Source organism: Manis javanica, chromosome 3, assembly GCF_040802235.1.
Source record: "Manis javanica isolate MJ-LG chromosome 3, MJ_LKY, whole genome shotgun sequence".
In the NCBI taxonomy this organism is placed as follows: domain Eukaryota; kingdom Metazoa; phylum Chordata; class Mammalia; order Pholidota; family Manidae; genus Manis; species Manis javanica.
Genome location: NC_133158.1, coordinates 120,596,840 through 120,615,408, shown reverse-complemented (window position 1 = coordinate 120,615,408; position 18,569 = coordinate 120,596,840). Strand labels below are relative to the sequence as shown.

At 47.4% G+C, this 18,569-nt stretch overlaps 1 protein-coding gene across 9 annotated transcripts in view; it reads right to left on the bottom strand.

Moving 5' to 3' along the window:
* The window catches only part of DGKG (diacylglycerol kinase gamma), a 204,762-nt gene that overhangs the window by 100,364 nt on the left and 85,829 nt on the right, over window positions 1–18,569 (bottom strand). For 7 of the 9 annotated variants that reach the window (XM_073231962.1, XM_017648802.3, XM_073231963.1 and 4 more), the window contains 8 exons: window positions 17,116–17,204; window positions 14,166–14,282; window positions 13,025–13,117; window positions 11,438–11,497; window positions 8,917–8,996; window positions 7,697–7,771; window positions 5,010–5,095; window positions 472–561 (listed from right to left, as the gene is read on the bottom strand). In XM_073231962.1, the coding sequence (XP_073088063.1) occupies window positions 472–561; window positions 5,010–5,095; window positions 7,697–7,771; window positions 8,917–8,996; window positions 11,438–11,497; window positions 13,025–13,117; window positions 14,166–14,282; window positions 17,116–17,204 (690 nt within the window). The remainder of the gene's footprint in view (window positions 1–471; window positions 562–5,009; window positions 5,096–7,696; window positions 7,772–8,916; window positions 8,997–11,437; window positions 11,498–13,024; window positions 13,118–14,165; window positions 14,283–17,115; window positions 17,205–18,569) is intronic. The other 2 variants (XM_037024175.2, XM_017648801.3) reach the window with 2 other exon arrangements.

Here is an 18,569-nt window from a genome sequence, read left to right as displayed (position 1 = left end):
ACCATTCTGAGTTGCCACTTAGGGGAATTTCAAAATGAGGTCCATGGCCATGGGGTCTTAGGATGATTTGGACGTCCCTAGTAGCTGGTGATGTGGTTTTTCAGTCTGCATTCTGAGTCCTCATTTAGAAGAAGATCTGTAATTTTTATGTAAGTTTTATGCAGAAAATACCCATCTAAGTGAGCCCCTACTGGGATGAGCCCTGGGAAAGAGACAAATAAAACTGTATCTTAAAGTTGACTATTTTCTATTGGGGAGGCAGGTTCTAAGCTGATAGTTTCTGGATGACAGTATAGTGAGAGGTAAGCACAGGCCTTGGCATGGAGTGGAGACCAGAGAAACTGGTCATGGAGGAGACATGACTCTGTGGAATTTGATCTCTAAAAGGGAAGTCCAGCCTGGCTCTGCAGAACACCACTTCTAGATTGGAGCTCTTGGTCCCAGAGTAGTGCCGTGTGAATGCAGACTCACCTCCTCCCCAGCGGAGACACCGGGCCAGGTCATTTCCTGTTCCAAGAGGCAGGACAGCCACTGGTGGATGCTTTGCGAAGTTGGCCTTATCTGCAACCCATGCAGAGGAAGAGAGAAGCATATGCCAAGGGATTACAAAATGTTTGAGTTATCTAGTAATCCGCGATCTGATGCTTGAACCCCTCCATAGCATTCTTTGTTTGAATACCTCCCATGATGGGGAGCCTACTACTTTCTAAAGTCCTCTCTTCCATCTCCAGCATGTTAACATACAAAGGATTCTTTCATATTGAGCTGAATATGTCTCCCTGTAACTTGCATGTGTTTATCCTCATTTCATCAAAATTCTTTCATTTGAGGTGACAGAATATACCTCAATAACAGTAGTTGGTGTTTTAATCTTTAATCATAACTAGCACTTACTCCATTTATCCCTCACATCCACCCTATAAGATACTATCATTCTCCTCATAGATGAAGGAACTGAGGTTCAGAGAGGGAAAGTAATTCCAGAGTCAGAATACAAAACCAGATCTCTGTGACACCAAGACCACAGCTTTCTTTTCTTGCGGAGGTAGGCCAGTGCATAGATAGTAAAACAGGTAGGGCTGAAGCATTAGGAAATGGTGGGGCATTTGGAAAAGTGAAGATGCCTCACCTCAAGCCACTCAGTTTTAAATGTTTAAAAATAATCATGTCTAACAAGCAAAACCAGGTGTTATTTGTCACCCAGCTATCAGTTTGCCACTTCTACCACCTCCCAGACTTGCAGATACACAGACTCCTAACCTATTTCCCATGCTGGTTGTGAACTGAACCACTGGAGAAAGCACAGCTGAATGCATATGTGTTAATCTGGCCACAGATCTACAGCAGCACATTGGCTGTGCTGGGAAAGTTGAAGCAGGCACAGGCACCCATCGGGCTCCAAGTTCTGCCATTCATATAACCTTCAGGGCCCAGTGCCAGGGATGTGAGCCATGTCACGGTGGGGCGGGGGTGGGGTTGGGCAGGGGGTAGGTGGGATGCAGAAATCAGCTGGTGAGGCTAATGCCAGGGCTGCCCCAGAAAAATGGGGGTTCATAGGTTCCTCAGGTTGTCTGACTTATACTAGAAGTGGCTGAGCTTGGGCAAGACCCAGGGCTGAGATTACCACCAGAAGGGTTGAGATGGAGGATGGAGCAAAGTGACAGACTCTCTCATTATTTCCAGAACATGTAGTCTGTGTTTATGCCTTTGCACATGCTCTTCCTTTTGCCTGGAAGGCTTTGTTTCCTTACATCTGCACCTTATTCCTTGTCCTCATCTCAGCAGGTCAACTATCCTCACAGTGTTGAGGCTAGAAACCTGGATGTCATCCTAGGTTTTCCCTCTCCCTCCCTCACATCCATTCATAAGTCAGGTTCCATGTGCTACTTAATAGGTCTCCATGCCATCTCTTCTCTTTATCCCCATAGCAACGTGCATTCAGGTATGATAGGACTCTTTCCTGATGGTATGGTTGCACTTGCCTTCTCTCTGACCTCTCAGCCTCCAGCTCCACTTCCTAATGTGTTCTCCACACTTCCACTAAGGAAGGCAGTCCTTGAGCCATGCACCTTATCACGAGTCCACTGCTTTACCTCCTGGATAGCTCCAGTCACCTCTGAGCATGGCATACTAGGTCCTTCATGCTCTGCCTTTTTCTCTAGGTGTGTTTTCAGTGCCTTAAGTCATAAGCTCTTTTCTGCTTCAATGCTGCCTCTGGGTGGCCCTCCCTGGTTACCCTAGTCTGGACCAGGTGCCTCTCCAAGTGTTTCTTTAGCATGAGGGATGATCCTATCATACTCTTGTATTGGCTGCTCATTTGTTCCCTGGGTGCACTGTAACCTCCCCCAGGGAACTGTATTTCATCACAGTATCTCCACACATACTGAAGGCCTACTGTGTGCACGTTGCTATGTTAGGTGCTGTGGCTCTAATAATGGGCAAAAGAACCATGGCTCAGGCTTCCATGGTGCTTAAAGTCAAGAAGGAGAGTCAGATATTAATGAGGTCTTCATGTTAATGTTGCATAATTTCTCATTCATACTGGAAAAGAAAGGAGTGTGGTCTTATAATGAGGTGACTGAGACCGGGGGTATGTGTCAAGGTAGGTTCTCCTGATGAAACCATGGTCAGAAATTCAAAGCAGAAACTGACAAAGCTCTAAGGCTGGGGAAGCATACCGGACAGGAGGAACAACTTGTGCAAAGGCCCTGTGGTAGAAGGGAGACAGATACATGTAAGGGTCTGAGAGAGAGACTGTACAGCTGGAGTCTAGAGGGGAGGGATGGAGGTATGAGATAAGGCTGGGAGGGTAGGCCACCGCTAGACCTTCTAGGGTCCTGAGGATCATTTGAAAGTTTTTTTTCCTGTATACTAAGAATAATGGGAAGCCACTGACATGCTTTATGCATATCATGAACTCACTGACAGTTAGGAAAAACCGCATTGACTTCAGGAGGAAAACATACTAAGAGGGGCCCAAAGTAGGGAGGAGAACACAGAACAAGCGCATCGGTATTTCCTGAAGGAGGGAACGGCCTTGTACACTACTCCTTTTACCACTAGCTCTTCTCTTCAGGCCACTAGTCTATCACATGACCTTCTTTCTGTTTTGAGCAGTGCTCTGTACAGGTGAATTTTATAAAACTTTTCACTAAAGCCCACCTTCTCCACTATGGAGAGGGGAGCCTGAGAGCAGCGCACAATCCTGCAGCCATCCACCCTCTGCCGATCAGCTTTTCCTTCCTTGGCTCCCAGAGGACGCCTCCCTCCTCCCACAAACAACTCTGAGGTGACAGGAGAGCGTGGGTGGCTGCTTGGCAGGGTTGTGTCCATGGAAACCGAACGCCTGTGGGGAGCAGAAAGTGGCAGGTATGCCAGGGTGCGGGGCCCACTCCCCCAGGTGGTCTGCCTCCAAGCCCGTGAGGCCCTGCCTTTCTAGCCCTGTTCAGGTTCTATCCTGGCCCACCCTTGCCTCCTCTCTTTCTCTCATCTCCCACATCCGGTCTGTCAGCCAGTCCTGTTGGCTTCACCTTCAAATGGCATCTGACCACACTTCTCACCACCTCCTCTGTTTCTACAGTGGTCCAAGCCAGTCACCTCGCTTGGATTACTGCAGGTCTGCCTGCTTCCACCCTTTTCTTATAATCTCTTGTGCTCCTCCTTTGCTTGAAACTCTCCGGCGTCTTAGGATTTTCCAGTATGAAAGCTGTATTCCGTGTAACATCCTACATGCCCTGGTGACCTGGCCCTGCACCATCTCTGCCTCATCCTCTACCACTCTCCCTCACATACTCTACTCTGGGCATGCTCTGCAGCCTTCCCACGGCCTTCAGCAGCTTGGCCTGCTCCTACCTCAGGGCCTTTGTATTTGCTGTTCCTTTTGCTTAAACTGCTTTTCCTTCAGGTATCCACACAGCTCGCCCCCCTCCTCTAGGTCTCCATGCAAAGGTCATCTGCTCTGTGAGGTCTTCCCCGACCACTCAGTTTTAGATTGCAACCCCCCACCCCTGCCCCACCCACCACTGAGTTCCCTTTGCTCTTTCCCTGCTTTATTTTGATCACATTCAGACACACTACATGTTTCACTTATTTCTTTGTCTATTGCCTGCCTCTTCCCTCTGGAAGAGAAGCACTGTGAGGACAGCACTTTTGTCCGTTTGTTCACTCCTCCATCACCAGTGCCTGGAGGAGAGCTTGGCACGTGGAGGTGCACAGGCAGTCTCTGTGGAATGAATGATGGAAAGACCGAAGCAGCCGAAGGGCTCATTGCTGTGGCACAGTCTTGGACTTTGATGACAGCTGACCTGAGTTCTTCTCTCCTTTGCTTTCCTGTCCTTATGTTCCGTGTCCCAGTGTGCATCTGGGTTCTCCTGGGTTAGATCTTGAATATACTCTGATTCTACAATTTCAGAGTCAGTCTCCATCATTTGCTGGGGGTGACGTGTCCCAGGACCCACAGAGTTGGGCAGTGCTGGTCTAGAACCAAGGCCTCCTGATTCCCAGTCTGGGCTCTCCCTACTGCTTTTCTGACCTAGGGCACATCCCAACGTGGCCTTTCTCTGCTTGCACTGGGCTGCACTTTCTAGTTCTGCTTTTTGGGCTCAGGCTTCAGCTGTTGATCTCAAGGTGATCTGCTCTGTGCTATGCAGCTACACTTAGTTCTCTGGCCTTTCTCCACATCCTGGATCTGCCTGGATTCCCAGTCCTGCTGCCCCTCCTCCACAGTCCCCCAACCTGGTCTATCCTGCCACTGCTGAAACCTTGGCCTTGACAGATGTTTTCCAGGCAAGGCCTGAATCTAAACTGTTACATCTGTACCTATGAGAAGCCTCTCATTGTCTTCTTTCTTTTTTCCACCCAAAGTACATACTTAGTGAAACATTGGTCCAAGAGTGGAAACAAGGATTAAGGAGACATGGCTCCATTCCTTTCTATTTTATTGCCTTCTTCTAACTTTAAATATAGCTTACTCAAAATAAACTGTGAAGTCCTTCCCAGCCCATTCTTACCAATGCAATCCAAAATCCAGCCAACTGTTCCATCTCCTCCGCAGGCTAAAACACGGAAGTCTGGTGTATCACGGAAAAAGTTCAACCTGGGAAGTAGAAGAAAAACCAAAATAGTGTTGTACTAGGTTCAGGCTGACATTTGACACTCCTTGAATCAGGGTCTCCCTGTTCCCTGGGAGTATGTTATGACCTTGATTCCTTTTGAGGTTGAAAGAGCCACTTAATGTTCTGAAATTAGAACTTACTAACATGCCACTAAGTATTGAGAATTCCCGGGAACTATCCTTGTATAAGGAGAATTTGACTCAATATTCACAGCACAAATAGAAAGCAGTTTTCTAGAAATTCTTTACTATTTGTAAAGAGAGCCGTGCTCTGCAGAGGAAGCCAGAGTTTGCTTATTTTGGCACCAACACAACTAACCCCTAACATTTTGACTCTTCCAGGGCTCTCCTGCCTGCTCTGCCCCCAAAACCTCCCCTTTATGCCAGATGCACTGAACTAGCTGTGTCTTCATCCCACTCTCCTGGGGGTCCAGACCTAAGTGGAGTGAGCACCATCTTCTCTTGGGCTTATTACCCTTTGGAGCAGGGCTCTTAACTTGGGGTCTATGACCCTCCCAGGGGTTTGTGGATAGAATCCAGAGGGTTGTGAACTTGGAGGAGAAAATGTTATATTCCTACCCTCCTTAAATTCTAACTGAAATTTGGAATTTCTTTCTATTAAGAATGTAGGCAATAAATCAGAGGTACTAACAATATCTGTAACTTTATTAGCAGTCAGAATCACAGATATTTTAATGTTTTATTACAGTTGTGGCAGATATCTCATACTATCATTTACATTCATCATTGCTTTTAATTTACAATGGTTATTAGACCTGCCTCTGGATCTTGTTATATAATGTGTTACTATACCACATATATTCCTGTATCACAAATTTGTTCCTTAATGTTTTGATAACTGTTTTTCAGTATAATTAGTTTCCCTACCTAGTAATCCTATATATTTCATTTTATGCATTAAGAAATATTATTCTGAGAAGGGGTCCACAGGCTTCAGGCTGACAAATGGGTTACTGACAGGAAAAGGTTTAAAACCTCTGCTTTAGAATAAATGTGACCTGTGGATACCTTGGGGTGGGACATGAAAGCTGAAGCTCAGTATTTCCTCTTTGCCCAAACTGGTGGTTGAGAAGACTGCTGGGGCTTTCTGAGTCATTGACCCGCATGTGGGCAAATCACCACTCTCTCTCTTCCCCATCTCTTGCAGAACCCACTCCCCTATAGGAAGTGAATTCTTGAATGGAGGCTCCCTTCAGCCAGCTAGCTTGTCTGAGTACAGACTGACCCAGCAAAGATACCGAGGGCACAGCAGCCCTAGAGGTAGCCACCAGGCTCGTCATCCAGGGCAAGGACAGTTTAGGAGAGATGAGGTTAGTTAAGCTAAAGCACTGCATTCAGGTAGTCAAGTGTCCTAGAAGGGAGTGGGCTGGTGAAGGGATCTTCAGGCTGCTGCTCAGTCACAGGTCATACCACAGCAGTAACTGGCAGTTGGGGTGACCGGGATGGTACCCACAGCGGTACTAGCAGGCTCTGTTTTAAATTAGTTTTACAGGTAAATCATGGCAGTGGTACTGTATCTACACTCACATTTCTTCTCCTTTTAACTGGTCTAGCACTCCCTCTGCCATACAAATGATAGCTTTGTGTCAAACACCTGAAGACAGGGGCAGGTTCCCTTTTGAGAGTCTCTACTCCAGCCCTTCTGAGGACCTTGCTGAGCCCAGGGTAGAAATGCCGGTTAGGAGGCTGGGCCAAGTGGCTGTGTGCCGGAAAGCCAGCCTAGTGGGCGCAGATCTGAGGCTCTGGCACAGAGACAGCATCAGGGCTGGCCAGCAGGTGTCCCTAGTGCACCGGCTTTGTCTGGTGAGAAGCCCAGACCTGGGGTTTCTTCCAGCCCCCCATGCTGGAGGGGCCTCTGATTACAGGGACCTGGAGCCCCCCCACATTAGTGCAAACACAGGGGCCAGCTCCTTCCACCAGACCTTCAGTTAAGCCTCAAAGGGGCTGCCTTGTCTCCTGCCTTTGTTCTCCCTCTCTAATGAGCAGTGATACAGCCAGTAGGCAAATGACAGGAGGAGGGCCAGGAGGAGTGCAACCACCTCTAAATTGGATAACCCTCCCCCCTAAAAAGGGATTCCATTGAATAACCAGTTGTCTTGATCCTAAAATGCCCCCCCAACAGAATATGCAGCAGGACTCCAAGTCAGCTGTATAGATTTCTGAATTTCTGACTGGCAGAAGTGAGAAAACTCCTTCTTCCTCCCTGACGATTCGGTATGAAGATAGTAGTTAACACAGCCTTGCAAATGAGTTAAAATAATTTACCAACCCACCCTTCCTGTCAATCAAATGAATAGCATATGCAGTTTTTCCCTCTTACAAAATCAACAAATTTTTCTGGAATAAAGTGCAAGAGACTACTTCCAAGAGTTATCCATAATGGGTGTTCCTGAGTATCTTCAGGAGGAAGTAGGAGTGGATGTAAGGGAAAGAAGAGAAAAAGAGTAAAATGCCAGAAAGGACAAGTCCACTGATCAAAGAGGCAAAAAAGGTGACAGAAAAGGTATCTTATTTAGAGATTAAAGTGGGTGGGGGAGAAATAAGAAGATTGTTTCTCCATACCCTGGAGTAGGCCCCCCATTGTCCAGGTTGAAAACTTGTTTGGGGTTGAGCAGATATTGGAATTTCCGAAGAATTCTATGGAAAAAAAAAGAAAGAGGGAGAGAGAGAGAGAGAGAGACAGAGAAGGAGAATGTCATCGTGAGAAGTCACAAGAGATCAAACACCTCTGGAACCCACTGATGGTGGGAATGTGGGTCCATTTAAACCCAGGAGGGGAGAAGGCTGTATGCAGGCTCTGCAGACCCTGAAGTCCCAGGCCCAGCTGGCATCGTTCACACACTTGCTGGTTTAAGGGCCTCCCCACTACCAACCCCACAGTTATCACCCCCTGCAGAGAAGGCAGGGCAGAGAAACCCGGAGACAAGAACTTCCGCTCTCCTAAGGCTTCTTCCTTCGTGGAGACCTTCTCCCAAATGTTCTCTGTGTTCTAGACAGTGTGATTCTGCTCTTCATGGATGATAGAAAGGCATCAAGGGGCCTGCTGTGGAAATGGCCCCCAAATCCCAGAATCAGGAGGAAGCACAGGAGGTGGGCTTGGGGCAGGGAGGGCTGGGGGCAGTGATCACATCTAAGCTTGGTTTCAAGGCCCCAGCTTGAGACTAATCAGGTCAGTTCGGGAGGGGTGCCCTGTCCCTTGGACTGAGATAGGGGTTCTCAGAGCTCTTGCTCCAACCCTAATTACTATTTTTAAAATTTGGGATTCTGCTCACCATGTCACCTGTTACCCCAGAGCTGAGCAGGCCTGGGAGGTGGAGCCCACTTGCCCTCTCCTCCCTCTCCCAGTGCTTCCAGCAAGCTGGGCATTCCCTTCACTGCAGAGGTGGGTGCCCTGCTTTCTCAGGGGCTGGATAGGCCAAGAGGTCCCAGTCAGGTGAGTCCTGCCACATCTTTAAAGCAAGAAAAGACCTGGGAGGTCAGGAAGGAAACAGGCATCTCAGAGTTTGGTCTGACTGAAACAGGTCCTATGTTAAGCACCATGTCTGCTTTAGTCCTCACAGTATTATGAAAGGAGAAATCACTGTTATCTCCATTTTACAGAGGAAGAAACCAAGGTATAGGGATGTTAAGTCACTTGGGCCAGGTCATAAAGTGGCAGAGCTGGGAGTGGAAGCCAGACCTGCCTTTCTCCACAGCCCACTCTCTTGAGTGGAAGGTTGTCCCTCACTCTGTTTGAGTGAGGTTGTCCCAGCCTCTGCATTTTGAAAAAGAAGAGAACATACCTTTCTCCTTGTCTCCCTCCACTCTTGGGGTTCACCAAGACCAGCAGGGGGTGGGTACCCGGAGTGGGGATGATCTTATACTTAAAAGGTAAAAGAAAAAGAAATTAGCTCCTTCTTAGCCAGTAGGAGGGACGAGATGAGAGTTGATGCTAAGACAGCATCTGGGGCAGTGGAGGGGAAGCAGTTTCGGGCATGGGGGAGAGGCAGCTGGGAGGCAGTGTATTGCCTCCTGGCTGCATTTTCTGAGGGTTTAAGCAGCTAAGTGTTCTCAGTTTTGGTGGCCTTCAGTAGTGTTAATGGTGAAAAGTTTGAGGTCAAGATTAAAGATGGGGCACAGCACCATAGCTTCCAATCATTCAACAGTGGTATGGCATTGTGGCCATAGCACAAGATTATATTTTGTGTGGAATACAACTGAATGTAACATTAGAAGGTATGGCCATCTGGTCATACATGTAAAAAAAAAAAACCCACTCATGGAGTCAACCATCACTTTAACCCTGGCATATTACACACCCACATTTCCAGCCCCAAATTTCCTCCTGAGCCCTGGGTTCACATTTCTTATTGTCCAATGGGTACCTTTAACCAGATGTCTCACCATCAGTACAAATTCAACATACTCCAAGCCTGACCTATCTTCTTTCCCCAGAAAACTGGTCCTCTCTCTTGGCTCACTGTTTATGTTCAAGGCACTATTACTCTTCATCCAGTCATCCAGGGAGGACCCTGTCCTGCCAGATTTTTCCTTGGAATGTCCCTTTATTTCTGGCAGCTGCCTCAGTACCCACACTGCTCGGGCCCTTCCCACCATGGTGAGTGCTGCTCCCACGCGGTTCCCTCCCGGGACATCACATTAGTCAGGCCTCTCCTGCTCAAAAACTTTTAATGACACCACGTTGCCCAGAGAATAATATCCAAGTCTCTCAGCATCCAAGGCATTCCAGAGTAGCCCCATTCTACTCTTTTCTCTACATGACTCAAAGCCTCAGTTGCTGTTGCAGCTACATGTGCTCTCACCCTCTAGTGAGTCTGTCTCCGGCATCCTACCCTGTGGGCTGCTCTTGCAGCCCTCCTACTCTGGGTTTCTTCTCATTGATGCCTTGAAATGCCCCCTTCATTTTTCACAACTTCTTAAAAGAATTTCTCACCCACAGGGCCAATTTAAAAGCTACTTCCTCTATGAAGTTTTCCATGATCACTGCAACTAAAACTATTGCACTTCAAGCATGCAGTATCTTCTGGTTGACCTTAATTTTTATTGTTTGTATTTGTTTTTAAAACTTTCTTTGGTAAATGTCTCTAAATATTAACTGGATTTTAAATGTTTCAGGAGCAGGGCAAGTGTGTGTAAAACCTTCCTACCAAGGGTCCCATAATACAGTACACACCAGATACAGGGGTGGGTACTCAAAAATATTTGTGGATTCAGCTAAAGGACAGACTGATACAGAAATGTACCTCTTTCCACATATAATATCTAATGCCTACTTTTCCAGATCTCAAGCTAAAAATTTCAGCAAGCTCAGCCCCATGTTATTTGAAATGGACAGCAGCAGTCTTCATAATTTTGAAGAATTTTCTTGTATTCCCAGAGTGACTGTCTGTGTGACACTCAGAGGAATCTTGGAGCCTGAGAAGTAACTCTTTACCTCTGGGATGATAATTAAAATACTTAACAACCCACTCAGCATGGGCACTGCCCAATCAGATCAGATGCAAGATAACCAGATGGATGCAGCTGTAATAAGTGGTGTGTGCCTGCACTGTGTGTGTGTGTGTGTGTGTGCATATGCGCCCTTCACCTGTAGGTGTGCAGAACTTTCGCACCTCATTAACATTTCCCCATCATTATTTCATTATTGTTTATATTTTAATTTCCAAAGCACACTAATGTGTCTGTTCTCATTTAACCTGAAGGTCCCTGGGAGGTGGGCATTGCAGTGATTGCTATGCCCCTTTTCAAACAAGGAAACAAGCCTCAAACGCAGAGGAGGAAGCCCTAGTTTCGTATCTCCTGTTCTAGGACACTTCGCATCTCACCAGGCTGCCTTTCCTGCATTCTGGAACTTTGAGAAGGCACAAAGAGATGTTTGTTAGTGAACCCAAGTAAAAAATGATGTCTTAAATATTCTTTAAGGAACTTTCAGATCTGGTTAACTTTGTAGATCATATTCTGGAGACAGCTTAGCAGTCTTGGAAAACCCATTGTCCATTTTTTAGGCCACACCCTTATTATCATTTAGGAGCTGTGCACAGTGAAGTTTGATGTAACATGTTCCTACAAAGGTGATAAAGCCTAGTTGGCCAGCCATGGGATCCACCAACCTCCCTTCTCACCACTTGCCTACAGTGTGGCAGTCAAAGGTAATTCCAGAGGCTGGGAATTAAGTGTCCTCCTGTGTGATCTAAGTGATCAGGTGAGAAAGCAAATGCTGAAATGTATTTCTCTAGAACCCAAGCTCCTCCACATCCTTGGGCCAGCTTGGAGCGAGCCGTCAGTTCCGACCTGCTGAGGTACCTGCATCACAAGTTCACCCTTGGCTGACACGCTGCCATCCGACTTCCCACCTTGCCTGTCCTGTGAGAAAGAGAGGAAAGACAAGCATATTTGGGGGGAAAATGGCTAATATAAAAAAGAGATCAGAAGAAAAACAAATAGTTAATATCAAGAAAGAGAATCAAAAACGAGTAGAGGGTGGGAGGAGTTTTTCAAAGTGGGACTTTGGACCTAAAAATAGAAACATTCTGCTCTGGGTTTCTCTAGGCTTCTCCAGGCCTATCTCATTGTTTGATCAGACTTCAACTTCGAGATATTGGAAGGGACACAGGGAGAGGAAATGTGGAAATTGGCAGAAATCTGCTTTGTTGATTCAGAAGCTTGAGCTCTGAAAAGCAAGGCCTCAGAGGGCTTCTCCGCTGAGCACTATCTAAATGATGTGATACAGAGTTTTTTAGTTTTTTAGTTTTTTTGGTCCTGTTTTTAATATTTATTATTTATTTTACTGAGGTTGATTTCACAGATAGCAAAAAGCTCAAATCTAAATGTACAGCTTGATAAATTTCTGCATACATATATTCCCTTATAAGTGCTGCCTCATCAGGCATAACTGTTGTGACTGTGATGCCATATGGGTTTTGCCCAGCTTTTGAATGTCGTATAAATGAAATCATAGAGCATCTTTTTTTGAGTGTCACTTCTTTTATTCAGCATCATGTCTTTGAGATTACCCATGGTTTTGCATCTAAGCATAGCTCTTTTCCATTGCAGTGTAGTATTCCATTAAATGAATCTGCCTCAACTTATTTATCTGTCTTGTCTGTGGTCATTTAGCTTGTTTCCCGTTTTTGACTGTTGTAAATAAAGTTGATATGATCATTCTTGTACATGTCTTTTGGTGTTCATATTTCTCAGGTAGATACTTAGGAGGGGATGTATTGGGTCATAGAATTTGTGTATTTCCAACCTAGTAGACACTGCCAAACGGTTTTCTAGAGTGGTAGTTTTTCTTCATTTTTAATGAAAAAGGAGCATGTGGTCACATGAAGGATGAGATGTGACAAATCAGTGAGACTTGGCAACATTTTAAGATGGAAAAGGAACAGGTAAGGTGTTTGGCAGTTGGTTTAAAAGAGGAGTTTTTAACACAGGAGCAGAGAAAGTTTCAGATGTGGATAAATGGAGTTTAATTCTGTTGCTTTCATTTCCAAATAGGGCTGAGACACCCAAGTAGAAATACTCAAGGCAGAGGGAGGCCCGTGTTTAGGCACAGGAGAGAGGTTGACAGGGAGAAGGGAAGCCTGGGAGGCCTCATCATGTAAGGAGGTGGCTAAGGTTCCTTCAGCTCTGCCTGGAAGGTGCTAGAATGAATGTGTCCATGATGGGCTATTTCAGAGCTTTCTGGTTGGCCAGGAGTTGGAACCCATTTAATCAGGAGTTCTCTCTCACAATCTGGCAGGTGCATTGACCACTCTTAAACTTGTCCTGAAAACACAGACCCTGACAGTTACTGAGAAGACCCCTGAGGGATGTGAATGTGTGAGCGCTGCCTGCATCTGACATGCAAACCGGGAGGAACCAGAGCCTTGGTGGGGCAGCAGTACTTACCCGGGCGACGGGGCATATTGAGGTGGGCAGCAAAATATGGTCTCGGAGTTCCCCACCATCACACAAAGTTGATAATTCACATTTGCGGTGAAACTGGAGAAAAAAACGAAGAGAGTAGGTGAAAGTGATCAAGGAAAAGTCAACTGTGAGGGTTAGAGGTTTGCTGGGGAGGCAGCTGTCTAGTGCTCCTCTGAATCCTGACACACTGCTGGCTTTGGGGGTATAGCCACGTGTATGTGTGTGAGTGTGAGAATGTGAGCATGTGTGTGGGTGTGTGAACATGTGTGTGTGCGTGTGTGTGTGTACGAGCATGTGTGTGTGTGAGTGTGAGAATGTGTGTGGGGGAGGGTCAGGGGTGCCAAGTTTGCTGTGGGAAGAGAAAGGAGACCACGCGCTGCCCATGACTGTGGGAGTGAAATGGTCATGAGCTCAGACCCTTCCGCATGGCCCCCCATGTGGATTCCAGAACTCTGAAATATTTGCTCCCTAGTTTCTGAGACTCTGGAGAAGGAGATCTTGTTGAGCAGACTCATGAGAGGCTGGAGGTAAAACCCATGACCCAACCCCTGAATTTTAAGAGTTCCACAGTCTGATTTGGAGACAAGTCCTTTTTGATGCTGGTACCTGGTTAAGGGGACAAGACATGGCATGAGTTTGCTTTGGTCAGTAGCTCAGGTAGCTCCAGGTGTCCAGGGGGGACAGGGACATTTGTGGTGGCAGGTGGCTGCAGGCGCAGGCCTCTGGCTCAGGCAGTGGGGCTGCCGTAAGGAGTGTGCCTTCCTCTGATGCCTTGAGGAGCAGGCAGTTAGGTGTCAGTGTCCCTGGCCCCAGGTAACACCAGGTGAACGTAGTTAATGGTCACTGCTCACAGCTGCCTGGCCGCACAGGCGGTGGATTGGCTAGTTTCTCCTTATGCAGCTCTTGCTCCCCTTTTTTGGGGGGTGCTCTCTTTCCAAGGCAGTGTGGCAATTCATTGGAGGCACCATTAGACTTACAGCACTGAATGGGGGCTCTAGGTCCCCCAGCCTTGCTCCCCTGGCTCTGCTTACACCCTCTGGTGGGATGTCCACTGCTCCCTGGCTGCAATTTGAGCAAAAAACCACACTGAAAAGAAGCAGGGCCACCCTGGGCACCAACCCACCGTCATCCGGCACCACACGCAGTGCCGCGCAGTGACACTCTGGTAGCACTTGATACTTTTGTGGCACCGGTCACACTTGGCGGAGGAGTTCCCTTCCACCCACGCGTGCTGCATCACCTGCAGGAGGGAAGGGAAGCATACCAGGGAAGGATGCAGAACCACGCCGCTGGGCCCTGGCCCTGAGGAGAAGGGTCTGGGAGGAGGGCAGGGATGGGGGTAGGGGTCAGAGAGGGCTACTTCCTGTTTAGTGGAGGTACTTATTGGATGCTGGGCCACTTTGTTGAATTGCAGCGATGTGATCCCTCCCTGCCTAACCAACATCTCGCTAACCAAGATAGATGAAATCCACTTTGCCCATGCTTTGAATAGCTCATTCACCCTGGCAGGCTGAGCAGCGTCTTGTCTGGCAGTCCATCTGTTTGTCTTGCAGAACTCCTTGCAGAGTGATGGGCTTGTGTATGCCCTCTTCTGGAAGGCAGCGTGATGCAGGGAAACAGGAGAGGGCTTGGGCAGCAGACAAAACTGGTTGGCGTCATTGATGTTCCACTTCACAGCGCAGTGACCTTTGGCCAGTTCCTGGACCTCTCTGATTCTCAAGTCCCTCATCTGAAGAAATTGTCATAATAAGCCCACCTCTACTCCCTTCCCTTTCCGGTCTTTATAGGCCAGTGGCTGTCAGCCTCAGCTGTCTGTGAGAAGCAACTGGGGAGCTTCTAGACGTCCTCATGCCCAGTGCAGACCAAATAAATTAGAGTCTCTGGAGATGGGACCCATCATTAGTATGTTTTAAAGTTCCCTGAGTGATTCATTAATCATGTGCAGCCAAGGTTGAGAAGTACTCTAGAAGGAAGTTAAAGTCCAAAAAAATTAATGTAAGTCAGCAGCCAGCAACTTACACTTCTGTTTCCTAGAGAGCTGGTTGTACCTGCTTCCTGATCAGGAAATGCTACCAGGGCAGATCAGGAACTTGGGAAGCAGATGGGGAAGTATGTGTCTGTGTGTGTGTGTTAGTGCAGTCAAAGTGACCCATGACACCAAATTCTGGGAACCTAAGCCCTCAGGAATCTCCCCCAGGAGTTCTACAGAGCTTCTCAGAGTACCCTTCCCCTGGTAATTCTAGAGGGGCACCCCAAAAAGCAAATGAAGTGGATATACACTCTGGGGGAATGTGAAGGCATAGCCTCAAGTGCCAACTGCAAGCACAATATTGCAAACATATGGGATATTTGCAATGATGTCATCCATGCTTGTATTAAATAAGTTTTAAATTACTTATCAGGTAAGTTACTATGTCTTCCCCACAAAAAGTTTTTGGTGAAATTGTTGTTCTAGAAGATGTGTCACATTTATTTTGTAGCTTCTCACCTCTGCCATGTACCCCTGAGGGTGTGAAGAATCCAATTTGCTAATCAGTTTGCATCTATACTGTCACATTGCATTTGCTCCAAGATTTTTACTATTTCCATTTTGCAGAGAAAAAAATGAGGCTTCAGAGAGGTCAAGAGACAGGCCCCAGGTTCCAAGGCCGGTAAGTGGCTAAGCAGGGCCTCATAACCAGGTCTTCTGACTCCAAGTCCACAGTTGTCTCCCAATACCACGTTGTTTTCTCCATCCTTTTCTGGGATCAGAAGAGATGGTGAAGGACCTGGGTTGCCCCTGGAGACTCAGAAAGTCATGGGTGTGCCCTGCTGGCTCCTCAGGGGCCTCTCTCTATTCTGTATGTGACAAGTGTAGGCTTAGGGCCCAAGCCCAGGACGTGCACCATGTGTCCTGGTAAAAGGAATGGACCTGGAAAGGTGTGTCTGTGGGTGTGGTGGGGGAGGAGTGGGCGAGAGACCAAGGAGGGTCCCACTGGCATGCACACATGTGCTATGCAGCACTCTTCCCTCTCAGAGGTCCTTCTGGGGAGGACTGGATACCATCCCCTCCTGCTAACCGTCTCCTGACTCACATTCCACAGTGGGCTCTTCCCTCTGCAGGAACTCAGTGCCCTTTCCCTGCTAATTTTAAGGAGTCTATTTCCAGACTTTGTGAATGGCACCACCCAATGGCCAAGTTAGAAACCTGGAAGCCATTCCTAACTCCTTCCCCTCTTTTATCCCTTACGTCCTCAGGCACCAAATCCTGGCAGTGGGAGTGCCAAATGAGCTCTTAAATTCTCCCTTCAACTCCTCTGCCTTAGCGAGTGGAAGACTCAAAACACTCAACAACCCTCATGGCCTCCTCTGCGTGCCTGTGGAGGTATCAGAGCCTAGTGGGTGAGTGCAGCCCCGCCCAGTCAGGCCCTCAGGGCCACACTATCTCTTGCTTGAGCTGTTGGAAGAGTATTTTCCCCCTTCTGATCTCTCCCTGCACTGTGGTCATGGCCATTAACCTGATTCGCAAACCCAATAATTTCTCTGTGTGCTTTAAGCTTTTCAGAGGCCCTTGAGGGGGATAGGATATTCCTTTCCAACTCATCAGTGGCTTCAAAGACCTTCCCCTGGCTCAATCTTGCCACTTTCAGAGCACATCTTCTGTCACTTCCCTTTAAGCATCCTCCATCCCAGTCACACCAAACTAGTACTGATCTCAGAACAGTTCATGCGACCATGCCTTACAGTAGAGACTTCTTTGGCTTGGGTACTCAAGTGGGTACCCCACATAGCCCTGTTACCACAGATCTCACTTCTTTGGCTTACATGCCTGTCTCTTCCACTAGACTACAGAGTTCCAGAACAGGCTGGAGACCATCTTAATCTTGTGTACCCTCTAGTACAATGCCTGAAACATGGTGAGCACGAGGGAGATGCTGAATGATTGATGGATGAATGGGATGGTTTAAGGGTGGTCCTCGAAGCAGAGAAGGGACTGGATAAGGCTCCCAAAGCCCCTTCCTGCCCAGGAATCTGTGGTGATGGACATGTGGCCTGGGACACAGCATGTAGTAGAACAAGGCAGTAGGTATTACCTCGCCTCCCTTTTTAGTTTTTGAGTATGTTTTGACACACCCAGGAATATTTTTGGATACACAGCGCTCGTGGACAGTGTATTTACAATCTGAAAAATAAAAATAAGGAAAGTGCTTGTGAGTGCCCACCCAGAAAAGGTCCAATCATCCTCCCACTCTCACTGCAGCTGAGGCCCATGCCTCCCTGTGTGGCCAGTCTGGGGCTGGGGCATATGGAGCTGGACATCCTAATGGAGACTCAAACAGTCTCCAGCTGCCCGTTGAGAAGACAGTTCATGGTTATCTCCCAGATGTGCTTCTGTGCCCTCCGCCCCCCACACTGCCTTTTGCAGTGGGCAGTGGACATGGGGGGACAAACATCCCCAGAAGGGCACTTCCTGCTGAAAGGGGGCACGAGTCATTGCCCTCACATGCCGATTGTATGTCAGGGATGGGAGGTGGATAGGAAGGGCAGGGGTCTTCCTAACTTTGGAGTTTGAAATTCCTGGGTCTTAACTCTGGCTCTGCCATTTGTAACCACCCACGTGATCTTGGGTACATTGTTTCATGTCTCTGAAATTCAGGTTTTTTATGAAATAGGAATAAAATTGCTTTTTTTCCTTTTGCAGGGCTCTTGCAGCATTAAATAAGATCATTTGTATAAAGCACCACGTGTCTGAGTCAGAATAGCTATCTATGAATTATTGTTGTCAGTATTACTAGTTCTTGTGACTATGCAAACAGCAGAGGCCCACAGGCCCATAGCCTAATAGGAATGACACTGGGTCTGTAAAAGGTGAGAACTGGGGTGAGTGGGAGCTGGAGAGACTGGTGGGGACCCTTCTTTAGTCTGCTCTGGGTGGACCTTGGGCCCAGCTCTGCTAAGATATTTGTGGCCAAGCCTGTTTGCGGCTGCGCTCATGTGCGTGTGTTTAGATAAAATGCCTGAACTGCACCCCAGTGCTCTCCCCGTGGCAGCGGCTCCCAGTCTCTGTTCCAGCCAATTGTCTGTGGTCTGTATGGTGTGGTGGTCGGCAGGACTCTGCGGCACCTACAGGGTATGCCGCCCTCTCCTGTCCCCCTGCCCTGTGCTCCTTCTTCCCTCCCTCCCTTCCATCTCTCTCCTGTTCTCCTTCCCAGTCTCCCTCTGTCCTTTCTCACAGGTGTTTTCTCCATTCCTGTCTGACTTACCCAAATGCATTATGAAGTGAAACAAATGGATAGTTTTAATTTCCACTGCATTTCCATTTCATTCCATTGCAGGAATATATATTTAGGGGCTTATTAATTTAAAAAAAAAACCCAGTCTCTTTTGACCATGTGAAATAAACATTTACCAGCAAAACCCAACTAAAATTAATATGAGGTATCTTTTAATTATGTGTAAACCTTGATTAATGTTTTCTAGGGAGTCAGTGGACCATGACAGGACTCCAACAAAAGGACAGTACTTGTCCATTTGATTTGTGTAGAAC